At 42.3% G+C, this 19232-nt stretch overlaps 1 protein-coding gene across 1 annotated transcript in view; it reads left to right on the forward strand.

Moving 5' to 3' along the window:
- The window catches only part of SLC1A1 (solute carrier family 1 member 1), a 52805-nt gene that overhangs the window by 14485 nt on the left and 19088 nt on the right, over positions 1-19232 (forward strand). Inside the window, exons 2-5 of the mRNA XM_064176743.1 lie at positions 1765-1905; positions 9652-9744; positions 11477-11591; positions 13969-14011. Of these exons, the coding sequence (XP_064032813.1) occupies positions 1765-1905; positions 9652-9744; positions 11477-11591; positions 13969-14011 (392 nt within the window). The remainder of the gene's footprint in view (positions 1-1764; positions 1906-9651; positions 9745-11476; positions 11592-13968; positions 14012-19232) is intronic.

Below are 19232 nucleotides of genomic sequence, written 5' to 3' on the forward strand. Positions count from 1 at the left end.
TTGCAGGTGCGGATAGGGCACAGAAAAGATGCTTCATTATCTTTTTGTGCTCTGGGGCAAATTTCTGAATTTAACTAGTAGTGTCCACATCAGTTAACATCTAGACAGTGTGTGAACTAGTACAAACCACAGCCATGATGAGTCTTTAGTGAGGAGGTTTACAAAAATCCCTACTTTATAGAAAAGAAAGTTACTGAATTTCTTGTTCAGTAGGGAACGGGGATCCCTGTCTTTCAGTATCAACAGGAGAGACCATTTATCTATGAATTTGCCTAGATCTGGTTTTGAACCTGCTGATGGTGTCTGCCTCCACAACTTCAGTCACTTGAACTAGGGAACAAATCCTGTAAGAATGTTTAGTGAAGCTTTATAGCAGTTTCTTGAGCCATTTCTAGCTTAAATGCCTTATATACCAGAAAAAAACATAACTAGGGGAAGTGGTGCATTTTTCTTGGCCACTGGCAGCTTTCTTAGGTTCCTGCAAATTTACCTGAGCTACTGGGCCTGGTAAAGGTAAAATGATATCGCTTTCTTGTGCTCTTGTAACAATTCTACTGCAAAATACACACCACTGATGTCATTCAAATACCAAGTGGTGCAAATAATTCCATTAACTTCACTGAGGTTGTTCATATCACAGAGCCACACAGAGTCACAGAACATTAGGGGTTGGAAGAGACCTCAGAGTTCATCAAGTCCAACCCCACTGCCAGAGGAGGGTCACCCAGAGCAGGTCACACAGGAACATGTCCAGGCAGGTTTTATGAACAAGGCCTTTCAGCACTCACTAATGAAGAGATGTGGGTTTGTGACTGAATCCAGTCAGAAATTGTGTTTCTTGGCACTCAGTTTAGCCACGACTAAAAGATTATGAAGTTTGTGTGTAAAGCAACAGTCATTATGCCTTCTAAACATTAATGAACACATTTTCTGTAACAATGACTTTCATTTAGTATTGCATGTCAAATGGAAAAAAATTGTATTTTGGCCTGTAATTTATTTTCTTCTGGTACAACACTTACCTATGGTTAGTGCCAGAGGTTACTGTCAAGAGCTATACTAGCTGATAATTCATTTAATCCACAGCTAAGGGAAAGCAGGAAGGTGTTTGATGCCATGGCTCAATCACTGATTAAACTTTCCGGTGTGTTGTTTTGTAGATCTATGATCTAGTGGGATGAATGTGCAGTATGGAGACTGTGGTTTTGTAGATCAGTTTCCTGGAAATTATTAAACTAATTCAGTGATTGTAGTCACATTCTGTTCTAATTATGTAGAGTAGCGATTATGGAAAATATTGCACCTGGATAGACATTTTTGCCAATACAAATGATCTTTGTGTATCACACCACTTTATTTCTTTAATGTTTGATGGTGTGTTTATGTTACATTGGGATTTTTTGGGGGTTGGGGTTTTTTTAAATCGTAGTTGTGGGTCTTCTAGAGCTAATGGAAACAGGTAAAAAAATCACTGCTAGACTGCAGAGATAATTGGAGAGCATAGTCAAGATTTTACTGAAGACATACCTGAAGACATCATCCAAGTTGAAAATTATGTGTGTTAATACTGTGCCTATTAATATCTAGAACAGAAAAGGAAAGTCTTCTCAATTTCTTCAGAAGCTCCACCATCACAGTGAAAAAAAGAGTCTGATGGTCACTTTTTCTATTTTACTTTCCTTCCCCTGTTTTTCCTCATATTTTTCCCCATGTCTCTATTGCAAATTACTGCTAATTTATGTCACATTTTTGTCTGCCTTTTAGGTATTGGAGTCGGCGTGCTAGTCCGGGAATATGGCAAGCTGTCTAACCTGGATAAATTCTACTTTTCCTTCCCTGGGGAAGTGCTGATGAGAATGCTGAAACTCATCATTCTACCGTTAATCATATCAAGTATGATCACAGGTATGACTGGAAATGTCATTATTAGCTGATGAGATTGTCACTGTGGTTTAGCTTGCTTTCTTAAAAAAACCTCAGCCTTTAAATACAATTTGCTGTAACCCTATAATGAAAAGTATGGGTTGCATACATTTAGACTGAGTTTTATATATATATTGAGAATGTGTTTGGAAGGATTAGCACCATTATCCAGTAATGAAAAAAATGTGACTTAATAATTTATATGTTTATAGTTCTTGTGTCTCTTTCTCCCTGTTTTCAGGAATGGGGTAAACAGATGCAAATTGCAGTGTCAAAGCTGCAACTGCACATTCTTACATACAGAGTTAACTGTTGTAAGTAGTCTCATCCTGCCTTCTCAAAAGAAAGGGAGAGCTGGTCTCATAGCTTACTGTCATAAAAAGAGGAGATTCCTTGCCTACATTTCCCTGGTCTCAGCAAGCTTCCATGAAGTACCTTGCTTTGGCACCTGTTCAGTCCTTCTGTTTATTCATTCAATTCACTGACCTGACAGAAAACCATAAATGAGGAAGAGAGATATAACTCTGTTTGGGATGCTTAGTTCAAAGGCTTTATGGGCAAATGTAGGAGAGTGGAGAGGGAAACTGTGTGACCAGGAAAGAGTTATGGGAGAAAGAGTAAAGCTTCCCTCTTTTGGAAGAAGCTGGAACCCTGCCTTGGCATGCTAGAATTTGCTAACAGCTCACCCAGTAGGGAAAATTCAGAAAGATTTGCCTGGTCAAGCCCAAAGCAGAGAGACAGCCTCCTACCAGATTTCTGCTGGTGATCATAAGCTTCTGGATGTGGTCATTCAGGTAGTTTTCAGTTCACCTCACTGTGCAATTATCTAACTTGTACTTTGCCAGTTTTCCTGTGGGGATGTTGTGGGAGATAGCATCGAAAGCCTTTCTAAAGCCAGGGAAGACCATGTGGCCTCTTTGCCTTTTTGAATTTTAGCACCAAAACAAAATCCGCACTTTAGAGAGTACTGTAAATGATAGAACAAGGAAGGGGGTAGAAAATTTAAGGGCATGTCCAGCAAGTGTCTTCAGCTACATCTGTTTTCAAGACAGAACCTCACAGCAGTGTGGGTACATCTGTCTGCATTTGGCTGTGAGCCCTTCATGGAATGAGACACAATAGTATTTTTCTGAAAAATAATGTCATCATTATTGACTGCTTGCAGGACATAAAATGACAGCACCACAACCTGCATAGTGGGGCCAGATGTGTTCCTGACCTTCTTGGGATCTGCACATTATGCAGACCCTTTTAGGGTGTACATCAAGTTTTCACAGCTGCCAGACCTGTGTACATGTTCACATGCTCAGTGACAGACATTTAGGGCACCAGTAATATGAAATTACTTAGGTAAAACCGGTGAAGCACATCAGCTGGGCCTGAATGACTATGCTTTTTGTTTATAGCTAAAGGGATGCTACTTAGCTCTCCTTTGCTGGAGACTGAGAGTGTGCACAGAGACAATTGCAATGGCACCATGGTGCTAGATCCAAGAGTGTCTAGGAAGTTTGGATGCCTATGGGAGAGTATTTTGTGAATATGTGTCACATGAAAATACCTACTCACTCTAAGTGACCATGCTCTGACAGGTTGACCACCTGAGGTCCCTTCAAACCCCTAATATTCTGTGATTTTTGTGGCTAGTAACATTTTCAAGAATCAGTAAGATTTTTTGAAAATACAGTGTATATTTTTCCATTTTAGGATTGGAATGTCTTGAAAGATTGTGTCATGTCCTGAAAAGCATCAACTTACACATATGGTTTTGTGACAGTGAGCTGTGCCCGCCCGGGGATGTGGTGGAGTCGCCGTCCCTGGGGCACTTCAAGGCAAGGTTGGACGTGGCACATGGTGCCATGGTCTAGCCTTGAGCTCTGTGGTAAAGGGTTGGACTTGATGATCTGTGAGATCTCTTCCAACCCTGATGATACTGTGATACTGTGATACCATGACCAGATCCCTGTCTATTTGGACATAATGATGTAAACCAAGCCCACAGCAGTCATGGTGATGAATGGTGGGAATCACTCTTTAAGATACCAGGGGGTTCTGCAAAATATAAACTACTAGTAACTTTCACTTGTTCGGGAAAATCCTGTCTTAGTGAAAAAACTCCCACTGACTACTTCTATTAGAGCAGGAACACAGTCTGTCTTTTAACAAAAAAATCTCCCTTTGGTTAAATGGAGGGCTTTCTAGAATCTGGTTTCCCTTAAACCCAGTTCCTCATAATGTAAGAGGCAAGGCATTGTTTAGATAGGTATTTTACACAGCTTGCAAGTTGCAGTTTGTTTTATTTTTAAGCTGACTTTTCTGGAGGCTGAAATGAAGTCTAGTAAAAAGCTAATTTAAGCACTAAGCTATTCTTTGTTTTGAAAATTTTGAAAATAATGGTTAACAGGTCCTTATTTTGGGGATGAAAGAATCTGATTAGTGCCATCATATTTCAAATTATTCTTATTATCAGAGATGAATTTTAATTGTTCCTTTCTTCTCATAATTAGTTTAATGAACGGCAGATACAAGTTTAATTTACTCTGACCTGTAAGGCCACCACTCATAATTCATGTCAAAATATCTGTTTTGAATCTCCGTGAGATTTCTCTCTCCTGGATTAGCTAGTAGTACAGTAATGCATCACTCATGTGATGTACCTATTTGTATTTTCTGTTTCTTGGTGTAGTGGCATGGAAAAATTGAAAATTAAAATAAAAACCATAGAGTGTTACTCACATATTCAGAACTACACATGCAATGATTGTAATACCCCACACCCCAAATCCACTTATTTGAAATAATGTTCTTCAATGTTATTTTTAAATTTCCATTGCTCAAAAGTAAACTGTCAGTTTCCTGCCTTGGATCTCTGTTTGGGAAGTTACTAGTTTGATTTATCACTATACCACAGAGTTTGGTGTATGGAGACAAAAAAGCTGAAATGAAGTGAGGAAAACATCAGAGTGTTAATCAGATCATTCTTATTTCTTGTTAGCTTTGAAAGTCAAAGCAGTTCAGACTTAAACTTTTCTTTTGTTAATTTACAAGGAAATGGCAGGAGAATAAATCTGTTTTGTTTTCTGTAATTTTTGTATCACTATTCCCAGGGTGACACCTGCCTTGGCAGTTCCCATTTCTGTAGGTCCAAGAAGCTCAGCTGTTGAGAGATGCCCTGTGACCAAGACATCCTTGACAGACCCTGGGTTGCCAGCAGACACACTAGTTTCCAATCCTTCCAGCCCTAGCCTAGTTTAACATACACAGAAAGTGTCCCTTGAGATACCTATGTGTTCTTTGTTTGCTTTTTGATGTTTCTGAAGCCAAAAGAGGCACCAAAAAGAAAGCAGCTCCTTTATAGCATATTAGTAAACTAGTTACCCGGACCCAGTCAAGAAACTCACCTTGTCCCTTTGTGTCATGTACATTCTGCAAAGTACAGAAAATGATACATTCCTGTTACTGAGTTTTGCCTTCAGTTGTACTGAAAGATGCCTGAGGTCCTGTCCCTTCTGTCCGTGTGCAGTCATTGAGGCAAGGAGGACTGCAGAGTCACGGGCTATTAATGGACTTTGTGCCCATCTTCTTGGGATTACTTCTGTCACAGTCATCTACTCCTTTTCCATCAATATTGGGTTGACCTTATAGCTCCTACATTACTTAGGGTTTTAAATTAGAGCAATAAAACTTTTAAGTGTTCTTCTGGTTCATGGAGCATGATTGCCACAAGCTCTCAAGGGCAAAGAGCCCCAGCACAACAGCCATTTTGCAGCTTTGGCATTCAGTCGTCATGTCCCAGCTGTGCTGTCAGGGGTCTGCTGATGGCATCAGTTAGCGTCTTATGCCCTTCTGCTTTGGAGCTCAGGACATAAATAAGAATACCACTATAGAAAGCAGATTGCATTCATTTTTTTACTGCATTTACCTGCATGTTGACATCATGACAGATTAAAATGTAGTTCCATGCTAAGTTTTCTTTTTAAAAATCTGGGACCTAAAACTCATCCTTCTATACGTTTTGCCACTTGTAATTTTAAGATAGCTTGAGTACTTCATTACTCCAGGTTTTGCACTTGCAACAGTGCAGAGGCAGTATTTCTTCTGCATCCATGAACTACTGAATCTGATGTCTCTTATGAATCTTCCTTGTCTGTTCATCGTGGCAGACTGATGTTACGTCTTGCCTCCTTATGAGCTCTTACTATATCCCTGCCTGAAAAGGCATTAACTTGAGATGATATACCTTCTAAGAGCTTTCTAGAGGAAAATTTAATTTTTCCTACATGTAATAGTACTTGCAATAAGAGGAATGGAAGGCAGTACTAACTAAGATCTTCATTCTATATGTGTAGTCCAATACTTACATCTTACATATCAAGTGAAAGAAATTTGGGAGTGATCTACACGTAATAACAGCAGCATCTGAGTCCTGTATCTCAGATGAATAGTGAAGTTGTGCATAGAATCTTGCTATCAGAAGTCTTGAACGTGGGGAATATTTCAGTAAAAAATTGTGAATTACTTGTTTGTTCTTGACAGTCCTGTTCATATGCAAGGTGTGGTATGACATTTCCTAGAGAATTCCACAAAGCAAAGGGAAAAAGAGCAAAAGATTAATCATTTAGTTCTTGGAGGGAAACAACAGTAATTCCCTTTCAACCTAATTTTGAAACTTTAAGGAAGCCCCAGACCCCTTAGGCCCCAGAGGAAGACATAGCAGAGGAGGAGTTTTCCTGGGTTGGTGAGGACTAGATTGATAAGGACTGGCTTAGGGAACAGTTAAGTAATCTGAATATCCATAAATCCATGGGTCCTGATGGCATGCACTCACAGGTGGTGAGGGAGCTGGAGGACATCAGTGCTAGACCACTCTTTACCATTTTTGTCTAGTTGGAGGTTTGCATCTAGTGGAGTCCCTGAGGGGCCAGTACTGGGAGCAGTACTATTCAATAATCATGTTGACCAAAGACTGAAAACTCAAACTACTGGTTTCCTAAACCTTAACTCTCTTTTGCTAAAGTAATTATGGTCACAGAGGTAGATATAGTAAGAGGCTTTAACTCCAGTCTTTTGTGATCATCTCCCCATCACAGCCACAGTAATGCTGAGGGAGGGAAAGAACAACTGAAGTAGTTATAAAAGTTTAGTGGTAATCCTGAGTAGATACCCAGTCTTATTACACTGTTTTTGTTATCTTATCTTTACTTACAACACTGCAAGCTTTCCATTTTGGGTACTGTGTGTGCCATTTTAGTTTGAGAAATGTTACCTATGAACTGAAATGAGTATTAGTTGCATGCTTTGTTTAGTACATATTCATTAACTCTTGCATTTATTTCAAAAGAAATTACAAGGCCATTGTATTCTTTCAAAGCAATTTGATTTTCATTTGGCTTGAGAAGGAGGCTGGTGGCTACCAATGAATTATAACCAAGTATTAACAGTTTTTCACTAGTGGAAGTAGCATGTATCTGGAGGGAAATCTCTTTATATATTGTGTTTTCCTATATTTAACAAGCTAACATGAAAGAAAGGAGCTTAGCAGCATAGAGCACCAAGTGCAAACCCATGTCTATGGCACTTAGAGCCAGTGTTACTGCATTCTCCAGATGGAAGCATAATCCTGAATGCAGCATATCCACACCTGCAATTCTCAGAACTTACTTGTACTTAATTCACTCATGTCTGCCTGACTGATCTGCATGGGTTTGTATTTACTATCAAAACACTGACATGACAGTGGACGCACAAGCTAAATTCTAGTATGGCTCAATCACTAACAGGATCATTATTCAGTTTAAGAAGGCAAGGGCAAAGTTTTCCCTTAATTATACCTCTATAACTCCAAGGAGCATAACAGTTTGCAAAGGGATTTAATTTGGAGCCAGAAGAATGGCTGTCACAGGAACTTCGCATTAGTTGTAGAAGCTTTATAACTGAGTACTCCAGGGGAATAATCTTGAATGATCATCAGGCTCTCATCTGAGTCAGCAAGACCATCAGGGAAAAAAAAAACACCTAAGGCAAGTTTTGTAAAGCATTCCATGCCATGAAAATATTATTTTCTTACTTTCACTGTCTAACTGCTGTTGACAGTCAGTACAAGTTTTAGAATAAAATTCTGTGACTTGTATTCTTAATGAACTTTTCATTACAAGATCCAGAGCCATGGCAATACCCGTTTCCTCTCTTTTAAATATGTAATGTAAAGTCTAAGCCTTCAGGTGTAAGTTTCAATGCTAACAGCCCTTCAAAACAGCTCTTTTATTGTCCACAGAACCTATTTATTTGTTATTATTCTCAAGGTCTCACTGCCATGATTTCCACCTTCAAAATTCCTCATTTCTGCATGATTTTTTCCCTATTCCCAAGGTGAGAAATAAAAACGATGGCCCAGATTCTGTGTTTGTGCCTCAAGCAATACATTTAGTGCTGACAACCTCCTGTCATAGTTGTAGAATTAGTATTGGGGCTTGGTTTTTTGGTGGTTTTTGTTTGTTTGTTTGTTTTTCCTGTGCTGTGGTCTGAATTCTCTTGCTATATGAATAGTTCTTTTATTATCCTTATTTGTATTTACATCCCGATTTCTGCATGTATAGCTAGTGCTCAGTGTGATGATATGCTGTCCCACAGAAGATCCCAAAATAACCAAATAGGTGATGAAATAAAATAACCTTCATTCTTCACGCCCCCCTCCCCAGTACTGTTTGCATTTTGAATAACAATTAACAGAACAAGTAAGGCATTATATAAATGCTCTAGGCACAAGTTGTTACTGCTGTTGATACACCTTCTGAAGGAGACTTCAGTGCGTGGTTAAAGTGTACTTGCTAAGATCCTTTTTGAGCTCAAAGATCAATATGTTACATTTGTGTCAGAAAAATCTTTAGATTTTTCTTCCTTAATCTTTGAAGCTTCTTTTTTCTCTACAGAATCCTGCTTCTCTGATGTTAAATATCCTCATGGTATTTTTTTTCTATACAAAGGAATCTGGCTACTGTTTTATAATCTAAGTCTGTAGAAATAAAAATATAAATGGGTCTTAAATGTATATAAAAGATACAAGTGAATTATTAACTACTGTGGCTATAGACAGTCAAGTTTTACAGGCACAATGCTCATTTTACTGTGGTTACTTAATTGTATGTGTGCAGATATCAACCGTCAGTCTTGTACATAAAAAATACTTCATGAGCAGTTTTATGTCATTTGGTTGCCAGAATCGAAGTTCATCTTAGTGCAATGCCTGCCTCAGCATTTCCCCCCACCTTCATTAATGAAGGTGAGCCCACCAGAAAGAGGCTTACTTGTCTGAATGTGACTTTGAGCCACCTTGGAAAACATCCTTGGCACTTCCCTTGCCTTGGATTTTAGTTTTAAATCCAAAATGTTACAGATTTGAAGAAAGTGAATATGGAAATATACTGTAACATACTTTAATAAACCAAAGAAGTGTAATTGATCATGAACATCAAGGAATGAGAAAAAATTGACTATCTTCTTTCTAGAAAATTCAGGAAACCAGATTTTTGCAAAGAAGCAGAAGCAGAAACATTGGTCTGCTAAGGACCTTTTTCAGAAGTCCAACTGGCAATTAAGTATTTAAAAGCATCTCGAATAAGGAAAAACATCCTGTGGAGAAATAAGGGACAATAAGTAATTGCCCTTGCAAAACCAGTGAATTTCATCTTTGAATGTTTTCTAGTATTTGGTGTTTTGTGGTTCTTCTTGCAGGTGTTGCTGCTTTGGATTCCAGTGTTTCTGGGAAGATTGGTTTGCGAGCAGTCGTATATTATTTCTGCACTACAGTCATTGCTGTAATACTAGGTACTCTGTGATACTTTAACTTTCAAAATCCCCAGCTTTGCTTGATTACAAGTATGCAGCACTGTAACTTTACTTATTTCCCAATACAGGATGGGATGAATAGAGAGACAAGAATCATACCGAGTACCTTGACATCCTTGTAGTCGAATACTGGCAGAATTAGTCCCACTGATCACAGTTGGGCTGTATTCATATCCAGGATGAAGCCGTAGACAGTTTTACCATACATTTCAGATCAGGGAGGATTAGGAGTTGTCTGCTTAAGCAAACAGTGACCAGCAGTGTGAAAGCTAAGTGAACATCTAAGGCCAACCTTAGCTACCATTTCCACAATAGCATAGTAGTGTATTTTTACTGATTATCAATTGTGAGCATGTGTCTCACCTGAAAGAATGGCAGAAATTATTGCTTTCCTTCATAGAAAGTTTTTGTCCCCCTTTGTCGCTACCAGGCTCCTCTTCAACCTCTCTGAAGTCCAGATCTCCTCTTACAAGAAGTTCATTCCCTGCAAGCAACCTTGAAACCATTGTATTTTTTTGAACAAGTACCTTCAGCCTGCCTTCTTAAATGAAGCACTTGGCTTATTTTTGTGAGCTTGTGTGAGATACCACCCACTAAAAATAAACCTGTATTTAATAAAAGGGCAAAGTGTACATCACATGTGGCCTACTCATAAGGCAAAGTAGTATTTAACAATGGAAAAGAATCACATACAGACATACAAGGCCATGTATCACTGCAGTGACACCAATCTCATCTCTCTGGGAATTTCCTGTGAATATATAGTAAGGCAAATAAAGACTAATATTAATATGTATCTAACTTTGAGACTGTCCCTACCATGAGAGAGAGGTTGAACCAGACAATCTCCAGAAGTCCCTAGTGTTGTGAGTTATTGTATGATACTATGGCATGAATTGTTTCATCATACAGAGTTAAACAAAATCAGTTCTGCTTTTATGCACAACTGTCACTAAAAACTCTTGTTCCTGGCAGGTTGAAGGGTAATGCAAGTGAGTCTTTTCACCTTACACTGGGACACTGGGATTTGGTAGCTTCATTTGCTTTATGTTTGGATATGAGGTGTAAAAATAAAAAACAAAATGAAGAACAAAGTACAGTTGGAAACACCTCACTTTTCAAAAAACAGTAAAAATGCCTAAAATTAAGCCACTAAAATAAATGGGAAATTTGTCATTGGTTTCAGTATTCACAAGGTCAAAGCTAGTATTTCTTGCCCATAGTTTTTTATTTCAGTCCATTTCTGAAAGCCTTATATAACTTTATTGCTAACTAGCTTTACCCAAACATCCTGTTGTACTTTGGGATCACAGGACAATGCACTTTTATTCATATCTGAAAGGCAATTAGTAACAAGAACTACACAAACGGGGAGATAAATAGCAAATCAGAATATTATCATGCAAAAGTTGCATAATACTTCAGATGAAGCCCAGCTGAAGTAATTTTTCCTTGTGGTAAGTAGTAGTACTGTATATGCAAAAACAAAGGTAGAGTGCCCAAGCCTAGTGGCAAGGCTGCAAGTAGGTCTTGTACTGGGGGGAGCTCACATATTTAAGGGCACCACCTGTAGACTTACTTCTCTTTGTTGGGCAGCCCTGTGCATGTACCCAGGGAAAACATTTGGTGAGTTTAGCACGCAGGGTACATTGAGGCAGGATGCACCAATGCCTCTGCTTGCATGTGAGCTCTTCTGGTTCTCCTTCTGCAGGGATTGTCTTAGTTGTGACTATTAAACCTGGAGCGCCTCAAACAGCAAATGAGATTGACAGAGTGGGTAGTACCCCAGAAGTCAGTACTGTTGATGCCATGCTTGATCTGATCAGGTGAGGTTTTTCTTTTTTCCTATATCCTTGTTGCATAAATCCAAACAAATACATGTAAAGTTGTGATGTGTAATACAATTGAAATGTATTCTGATGTTGCTTGGATGGAAAAGGACAGAATAATTTGTATTCCAAAGGGTTCAGCATTTTAGGGAACTTTAAAGCAGTTTAATAAACTTCTGTTTATACCATTGACTTTAGCAAACCACCAACACCAAAAATTCTCTTCTTTCTAGAAACTGATGTGCAAGATTTACCTGTTATGAAGAAAGTTACATAGACATCAATGACATAGTGGGATCGAGTGCACCCTCATCACGTTTGCAGATGACACCAGGCTGAGTGGTGCAGTTGAGGTGCCAGATAGACAGGTTGTCATCCAGAGGGACATGGACAAGCTTGAGATGTAGGCCCATGTGAACCTCATGAGGTTCTAGAAGGCCAAGTACAAGTGAGTTCTGGCAGTTCCCCAGTATGACTGCAGGAGCAGTCCTGCAGAGAAGTACTTGGGGTAGTGTATCAAAAAGCTAGCAGTGTGTACTCACAGCCCAGAAGGCAAATGCTGTCCTGGCTGCATCAAAATAAACAGTCAAAAGAAGGTGATTCTGCCCCTCTGTTCTGCTCTGGGGAGACTCCACCTGTAGTCTTGTGTGCAGATGCAAGAGTTGTTGGTGTTCATCCTGGAGAAAAGAAGGATTTGGGAGACCTTACTGGGGCCTTTCAGTGCTTAAAGGTGCCTATAAGAAAGATGGGAGCAGCCTTTTCAGCAGTGCCTGTAGCACTGGGACAAGGAGGGTAGATTTAGACAAGTTACAGAGAAAACATTTTTTACACTGAGGGTGGTCAAACACCAGAGCAGGGTGTCCAAAAAGTGGTAGATGCCCCACATCCCTGGAAACATTAAAGGTGATGTTGGACCAGGCTCTGAGCAACCTGCTTTAGGTAAAAATGACTCTGCTCACTGCTGGGAGGTTTGACTAGATGAAGTTTAAAGGTCACTTCCAACCCAGACCATTCTATGATTGTATGAAAATACCTGGAAAGCATTGAATGGTTGATGGGTTATTGACTGGCAGCTTCTATGTCATCCAGCTTAGAAAACTAACTGAGACTGCAGCATCACACTGTCCTCAAGGCAGAATGCAGAGAAAGAGACACAGTGTGCGAAGGTTTCTTATGGATACGCAGTTAAGAAGTTCACTGCACCACAGCTATGTAAGGCAACCTTATAATGAGGCTTTCCCCACCAGTGTCCTGGAAAATGATAGATATTTAAAATGGTTAGAAGGAAGAAAACCCTAAAGGGTTTACAGTGGACTTGAGTAGGTTTTCAGACCTAACATGTCAAAAAAAAATTAAAAAGGCATTTCTAATGGTAGGCTTCAATATTTCCCTCAAAAATATTTCTCTGTATTATTTTTTTCTCTTTCCTGTGTCACTGTTCCTGCCCACTGGTTTCTTTTTGTAGAACTTTTACTTAAAACATAAGAATCAACTGCCACATAATGGTTGGACTTGATCTTAGAGGTCTTTTCCAGCTGAAATGATGCTGTGAATTCATAGGTAAAAGTGCCCTTCTCAGTATTTTTTATTTCAGGAAATGCGACAAGCATTTGCATCTGCAACTCCAAACACACAGGTCTTTGGCATTAGTAAAAATACACACATGCATATTTACTTAAATGTATATATCTGCCTTGGAAAAGTCACCATCCAGCTGCTGTCATCTGGGCCATCTCTGCCTCAGCATGTATTAAGGTAGATTTCTTTTGAGAATAGTTCCCTTTCACTGAGGTTTTTGTGTGAGGTAGCTCACAAGCCTCAACCCCAAATCCCTGTGTTCACCAAACCAAAGCTCTTCCGAGCCTCCATCCCCTCCTGCTTGTGCATGACCAGAATGGCAGCTCTTTGGATGGCTCATCTTATTCCTCATGGTTACTTGCCCAGGAATTAATGAGGAGTGCAGTCAACATCAGTATAAAACCTAATACAATCTGTTACCAGTAACTTCCACATGAATGTTTACACATTCACAGGTAATGTAGTTTCACGCATGAAAAAGTCTTGCTATAGTAAGAAGTCATATGAATTGTAGTCCAGAGTTTATAGCTCAGCTTATAGTAAACCACTGGGTTTAGTTGCTTACCAAGAAAAATGTCAAATACTGAAAAATAAGCACAAAAAATCAACAGCAGGAAAACAATGGATAACAGGGAGTCCTGATTTCTTAATTTCTTTAGATATCTGATGGTGCTAAATACACTGCTTTTTGGGGAAAGAAACATAAACTGATCTGTGCTTCAAGTCCATTTTTTAAATGTAAACAGTGTGCTCTTAGTATGCTGTAATGCTGAAATAACCTCTGCTTTGTTAACAGGAACATGTTCCCAGAAAACCTTGTCCAGGCCTGTTTTCAACAAGTAAGTTTGAATATTCCTCTCTGCTACTGTAGTTTTCATTGCTAACTGCTTATTTTTTATGGCCTGCAATACTGTGTCCTGAGGAGCCCAGGAGTATCTTCATCTCCCATAGAAAGCCTTTGTTTTAAGGCTTTGTGGTTTCATTTCCCTTATGGTAAACACTGTTATCAGCATGGTGCAGAAACTAAGTGTTGTGTAAGACTTTCTCTTTCAGGACAGGCAGAGTTCACAGAATCAGAATATTAGAGGTTGGAAGCAACCTCAAAAGATCATCTAGTCCAACCATGCAGCCAGAGCAGGGTCACCTGGAGTGCATCCAGGCAGGTTTAGAATGTCTCCAGAGGAGACTCCACAGCTTCTCTGGGCAGCCTCTTCCAGTGTGCAGTCACTCTCACTATGAAAAAGTTTTTCCTTAGGTTCATGTGGAACTTCCTATGCGCCACCTCACACCTGTTGCCCCTTTTCCTGTCGTTCAATATCCCTAGGAAAAGCCTGGCTCCATCCTTAATACAATAATCCTCCATGTATTTATTAACATTACTGAAGTCACCACTTGGTTTCCTCCAAGCTAAAGAGACCCAACTCCCTTGGCCTTTTCTCGTAAGGGAGATGTTCTACTCCCTTAAATATGTTTGTTGTTCTATGCTGGACTCTCTCAAGCAGTTCCCTGTCAGTCTTAAACTGAGCGGCTCAGAACCGGACACAGTATTTTCCAGATGTGACCTCACAAGGCCAGAGCAGAGAGGAAGTAGATCCTCTCTTGACCTATGTCACAGATGGGGTTTCTCAGTGCCTACGCCGATTTGGTGGAGGGGAGAAATTAATTAATGCGAGAGGATATTTATAAAAATATGTATTTATTAACTTCCAATATTTCAACTCTCGCCATGCCCAACCACTGAACTTTAATATTAAAAGGATTCTTTACACTGTTATGAAGACATTCTAGGATATATATTTACAGAAAACTTATTAATAACTAGCAACATTCAAACTATTAACAGAGAGAGAGTTTCCCTGCGGCTCAGTGCCACCTGAGGTCTTATACTGTTTGCCCAGCAAAGCTGAGCTGAAAGCTGCTCTCTGCTTTATGGCAGAGGTAAAGAAATTACAGAGGCATCTACTCACAATTCTTATCAATTATTAATCACCCTCCAGAGCTGCATCAGCCTATTGCAAGTATCGAATTCTTCAGGGTCTCTGCCTGTGGACTTAAAGGCTGGAATCCTCCGGCGTCAGGGGAAATGGCAGTCTCTGACCTTATGCGGCTGGATCCTGCTGGCTGCTCTCTCCAGGGGTAGGCAGGCAGGATCTCAGGTGCAGAGGCAGGATTCTGTGCAATCTGAGCACAAGTCTAACGCTGGCTCCTCAGGCCGATTGAATGCAGACAAGTGGGTCTGCTCCTGCAACCCATGGCAATGTGCACACCAGGCACGCATACAAAGGCAGGCATAAAGCTGCAAGGAAGTACACAGGCAGGCAAGCAAGCAATGTGGTGGAGCCGCAAGTAATGTGGGGAAGGCTACACATGAGCCTGTGCACCCCCACTCATTAAATGTGGGCCGAGAGTTAATGGTGTCATTGGCCACTCAAATGACCAATCAGGTTGGCAGTCAGCCAAACCTTACCCTACTAGGTAAAACCCACAGGCCTGGACACCAGGTATGGGAATCACATGGGCCCAGCACCAGGCAGGCCCAAGCTGGGTGTGTGGGGACTTGCACAATAGGTGTCTCTTTGTTCTCGTTTACCCCTGGTGCAGGCAGAGAGACATGTCCAGGCAGAGCAGGCATAAATAAGCCTGCTTTCAGGCCTCCAGGCCCTCCACAACAACCTACTAGCTACACCCCTTCTAATACACCCCAGGATGCCACTGGCCTACGTGGCCGCAAGGGCGCAGTGCTGGCTCTTGGTCATCCTTTTGTCCATCAGGACTGCCCGGTCACTTTACTCAGAGCTGCTCTCCAACCGGTCCATCCCCAACCTATACAGATACATGTGGGTGTTCTGCCTCAGATACAAGACTCTGCACGTCTCTGCCGACTCTCCAGCCTGTCTATGTGTCACTGAATGGCAGCACAACAGAACCACGTTTCCTTAGAAACTCTTATTTCTAATGTCAATTGCCTGATGGTCGAGTTTGAGACATCTTTCAGAAAAAGTGTGGTTTGCAAGGTGAAAGAGGCACAGAATCATAGAATCAACCAGGTTGAAAGACACCTCCAAGATCATCCAGTTCAACCTATCACCCAGCCCTATCCAGTCAACTAGACCATGGCACTAAGTGACTCATCCAGTCTTTTCTTAAGCACCTCCAGGGATGGTGACTCCACCGCCTTCCTGGGCAGCCCATTCCAATGGCAAATCACTCTCTCTGTCAAGAACTTCCTCCTAACATCCAGCCTATACTTCCCCCGGTACAACTTGAGACTGTGTCCCCTTGTTCTGTTGCTGGTTGCCTGGGAGAAGAGGCCAACAACCACTTGGCTACAACCTCCCTTCAGGTAGTTGTAGACAGCAATGAGGTCACCCCTGAGCCTCCTGCAGGCTAAACACCCTGAGCTCCCTCAGCCTCTCCTCATAGGGTTTGTGTTCCAGGCCCCTGTGATGGTTTGGGCTCTTACCCACCCCCCACACTTCTGTAATTGCCCCAGCTAACTCAGAAGGCCTCTGGGAATAAAAATGAAGCTATTTATTTACAAGCAGCACAATATACAAGCAGATATTTACAATATATACAGTTATATACAGAAATATACAAAGAATAAGTAATACAGAAGCACAACTCCCCTCCCAGAAACCTGAGTCCCCAAGAGGGGTTCTCAAACCACCCCAACACCTTCCCCTCAAACCACCCCAACACCTTCCCCTGCCCTCTCAACCTTACCCCAAATCCTGAGAAAGGAATAAAGGTGCAGCCAAGAGGTTAAGAAGGAAGGTTAGTGGCAGTGAGGTTAAGGAGATGTGGCTAGGTCTGAAGACAAAGGCAGAGTGAGAACAAAATGGAGAATATTATCTAATGTTTTTACTTCTTCTTCCCAGACTTCTCAGCGGGACTGTGAGAGAAGAGACACAACCATGTTTACCTTTCATAGCCAGTTATATAGTTCTTTTCACCAAAACATTCTAGCTTGCTTCAAACTAGCACAGCCCCTCACCAGCTTTGTCGCCCTTCTCTGGACACCTTCCAGCACCTCAACATCTCTCTTGAATTGAGGGGCCAAGAACTGGACACAGTACTCAAGGTGTGGCCTGACCAGTGTTGAGTACAGGGGCAGAATAACCTCCCTTGTCCTACTGGCCACACTGTTCCTGATGCAGGCCAGGATGCCATTGGCTCTCTTGGCCACCTGGGCACACTGCTGGCTCATCTTCAGCCTACTATCTACCAGTACCCCCAGGTCCCTTTCTTCCTGGCTGCTCTCCAGCCACTCAGTCCCCAGCCTGTAGTGCTGCTTGGGGTTGTTGTGGCCCAAGTGCAGAACCCTGCACTTGGCCTTGTTAAATGTCATCCCATTGGCCTCTGCCCACCCATCCAGCCTGTCCAGGTCCCTCTGCAAGGCTCTCCTACCTTCCAACAGATCAACACCTACTCCTGGATTGGTGTCATCTGCAAACTTACTGATGCTGGACTCAATGCCCTCGTCCAGATCATCAATAAAGATATTGAACAGGACTGGGCCCAGCACTGATCCCTGGGGAACACCACTAGTGACTGGCTGCAAACTGGATGTGGCACCATTCACCACCACTCCATGGGCCTGGCCTTCCAGCCAGTTCTTGACTCATATCAGAGTGTATCTGTCCAAGCCATGAGCTGCCAGCTTTGCCAGAAGCTCGTTGTGGCAGACAGGGGTTGGCAAAGGGCTCAGGTCCAGCCAGCATGGGTTTAGGAAGGGCAGATCCTGCCTCTCCAACCTGATCTCCTTCTATGATCAGGTGACCCGCTTGGTGGATGTGGGGAGGCCTGTGGATGTGGTCTGTCTGGACTTCAGCAAGGCCTTTGACACTGTCCCCCACAGCAAACTGCTGGCTAAGCTGTCAGCCCATGGCTTGGATGGCAACACTCTGTGCTGGGTTAGGAACTGGCTGGAGGGCCGGACCCAGAGAGTGGTGGTGAATGGTGCCACATCCAGCTGGCGGCCAGTCACTAGTGGTGTCCCTCAGGGATCTGTGCTGGGCCCCATCCTCTTTAACATCTTCATAGATGATCTGGATGAGGGCATGGAGTCAGTCATCAGCAAGTTTGCAGATGACACCAAGCTGGGGGCAGATGTGACTGAGTTGGAGGGCAGAAGGGCTCTGCAGTGGGACCTTGATCGCCTGCACAGATGGGCAGAGTCCAAGGGGATGGGGTTCAATAGCTCCAAGTGCAGGATGCTGCACTTTGGCCACAACAACCCCATGCAGAGATACAGGCTGGGATCAGAGTGGCTGGAGAGCAGCCAAACAGAGAGGGATCTGGGGGTGCTGATTGATACCCGCCTGAACATGAGCCAGCAGTGTGCCCAGGTGGCTAAGAGAGCCAGTGTCATCCTGGCCTGCATCAGGAATGGTGTGGCCAGCAGGAGCAGGGAGGTCATTCTGCCCCTGTACTCTGCACTGGTTAGACCACACCTTGAGTCCTGTGTTCAGTTCTGGGCCCCCCAGTTTAGGAGGGACATTGAGATGCTTGAGCATGTCCAGAGAAGGGCAACGAGGCTGGGGAGAGGCCTTGAGCACAGCCCTACGAGGAGAGGCTGAGGGAGCTGGGATTGTTTAGCCTGGAGAAGAGGAGGTTCAGGGGTGACCTTATTGCTGTCTAAACTACCTGAGGGGTGGTTGTGGCCAGGGGGAGGTTGCTCTCTTCTCTCAGGTGGCCAGCACCAGAACGAGAGGACACAGCCTCAGGCTGTGCCAGGGGAGATTTAGGCTGGAGGTGAGGAGAAAGTTCTTCACTGAGAGAGTCATTGGACACTGGAATGGGCTTCCCGGGGAGGTGGTGGAGTCACCGTCCCTGGGGCAGTTCAAGGCAAGGTTGGACATGGCACTTGGTGCCATGGTCTAGCCTTGAGCTCTGTGGTAAAGGGTTGGACTTGATGATCTGTGAGGTCTCTTCCAACCCTGATAATACTGTGATGCTGTGATACAGTGTCAACGGCTTTGCTGAAGTCCAGGTAGACTACATCCACAGCCTGCCCCACAGTCACCAGGCAGGTAACCTCAATCATAAAAGGAGATT

Source organism: Pogoniulus pusillus, chromosome Z (assembly GCF_015220805.1).
Source record: "Pogoniulus pusillus isolate bPogPus1 chromosome Z, bPogPus1.pri, whole genome shotgun sequence".
Classification (NCBI taxonomy): Eukaryota; Metazoa; Chordata; class Aves; order Piciformes; family Lybiidae; genus Pogoniulus; species Pogoniulus pusillus.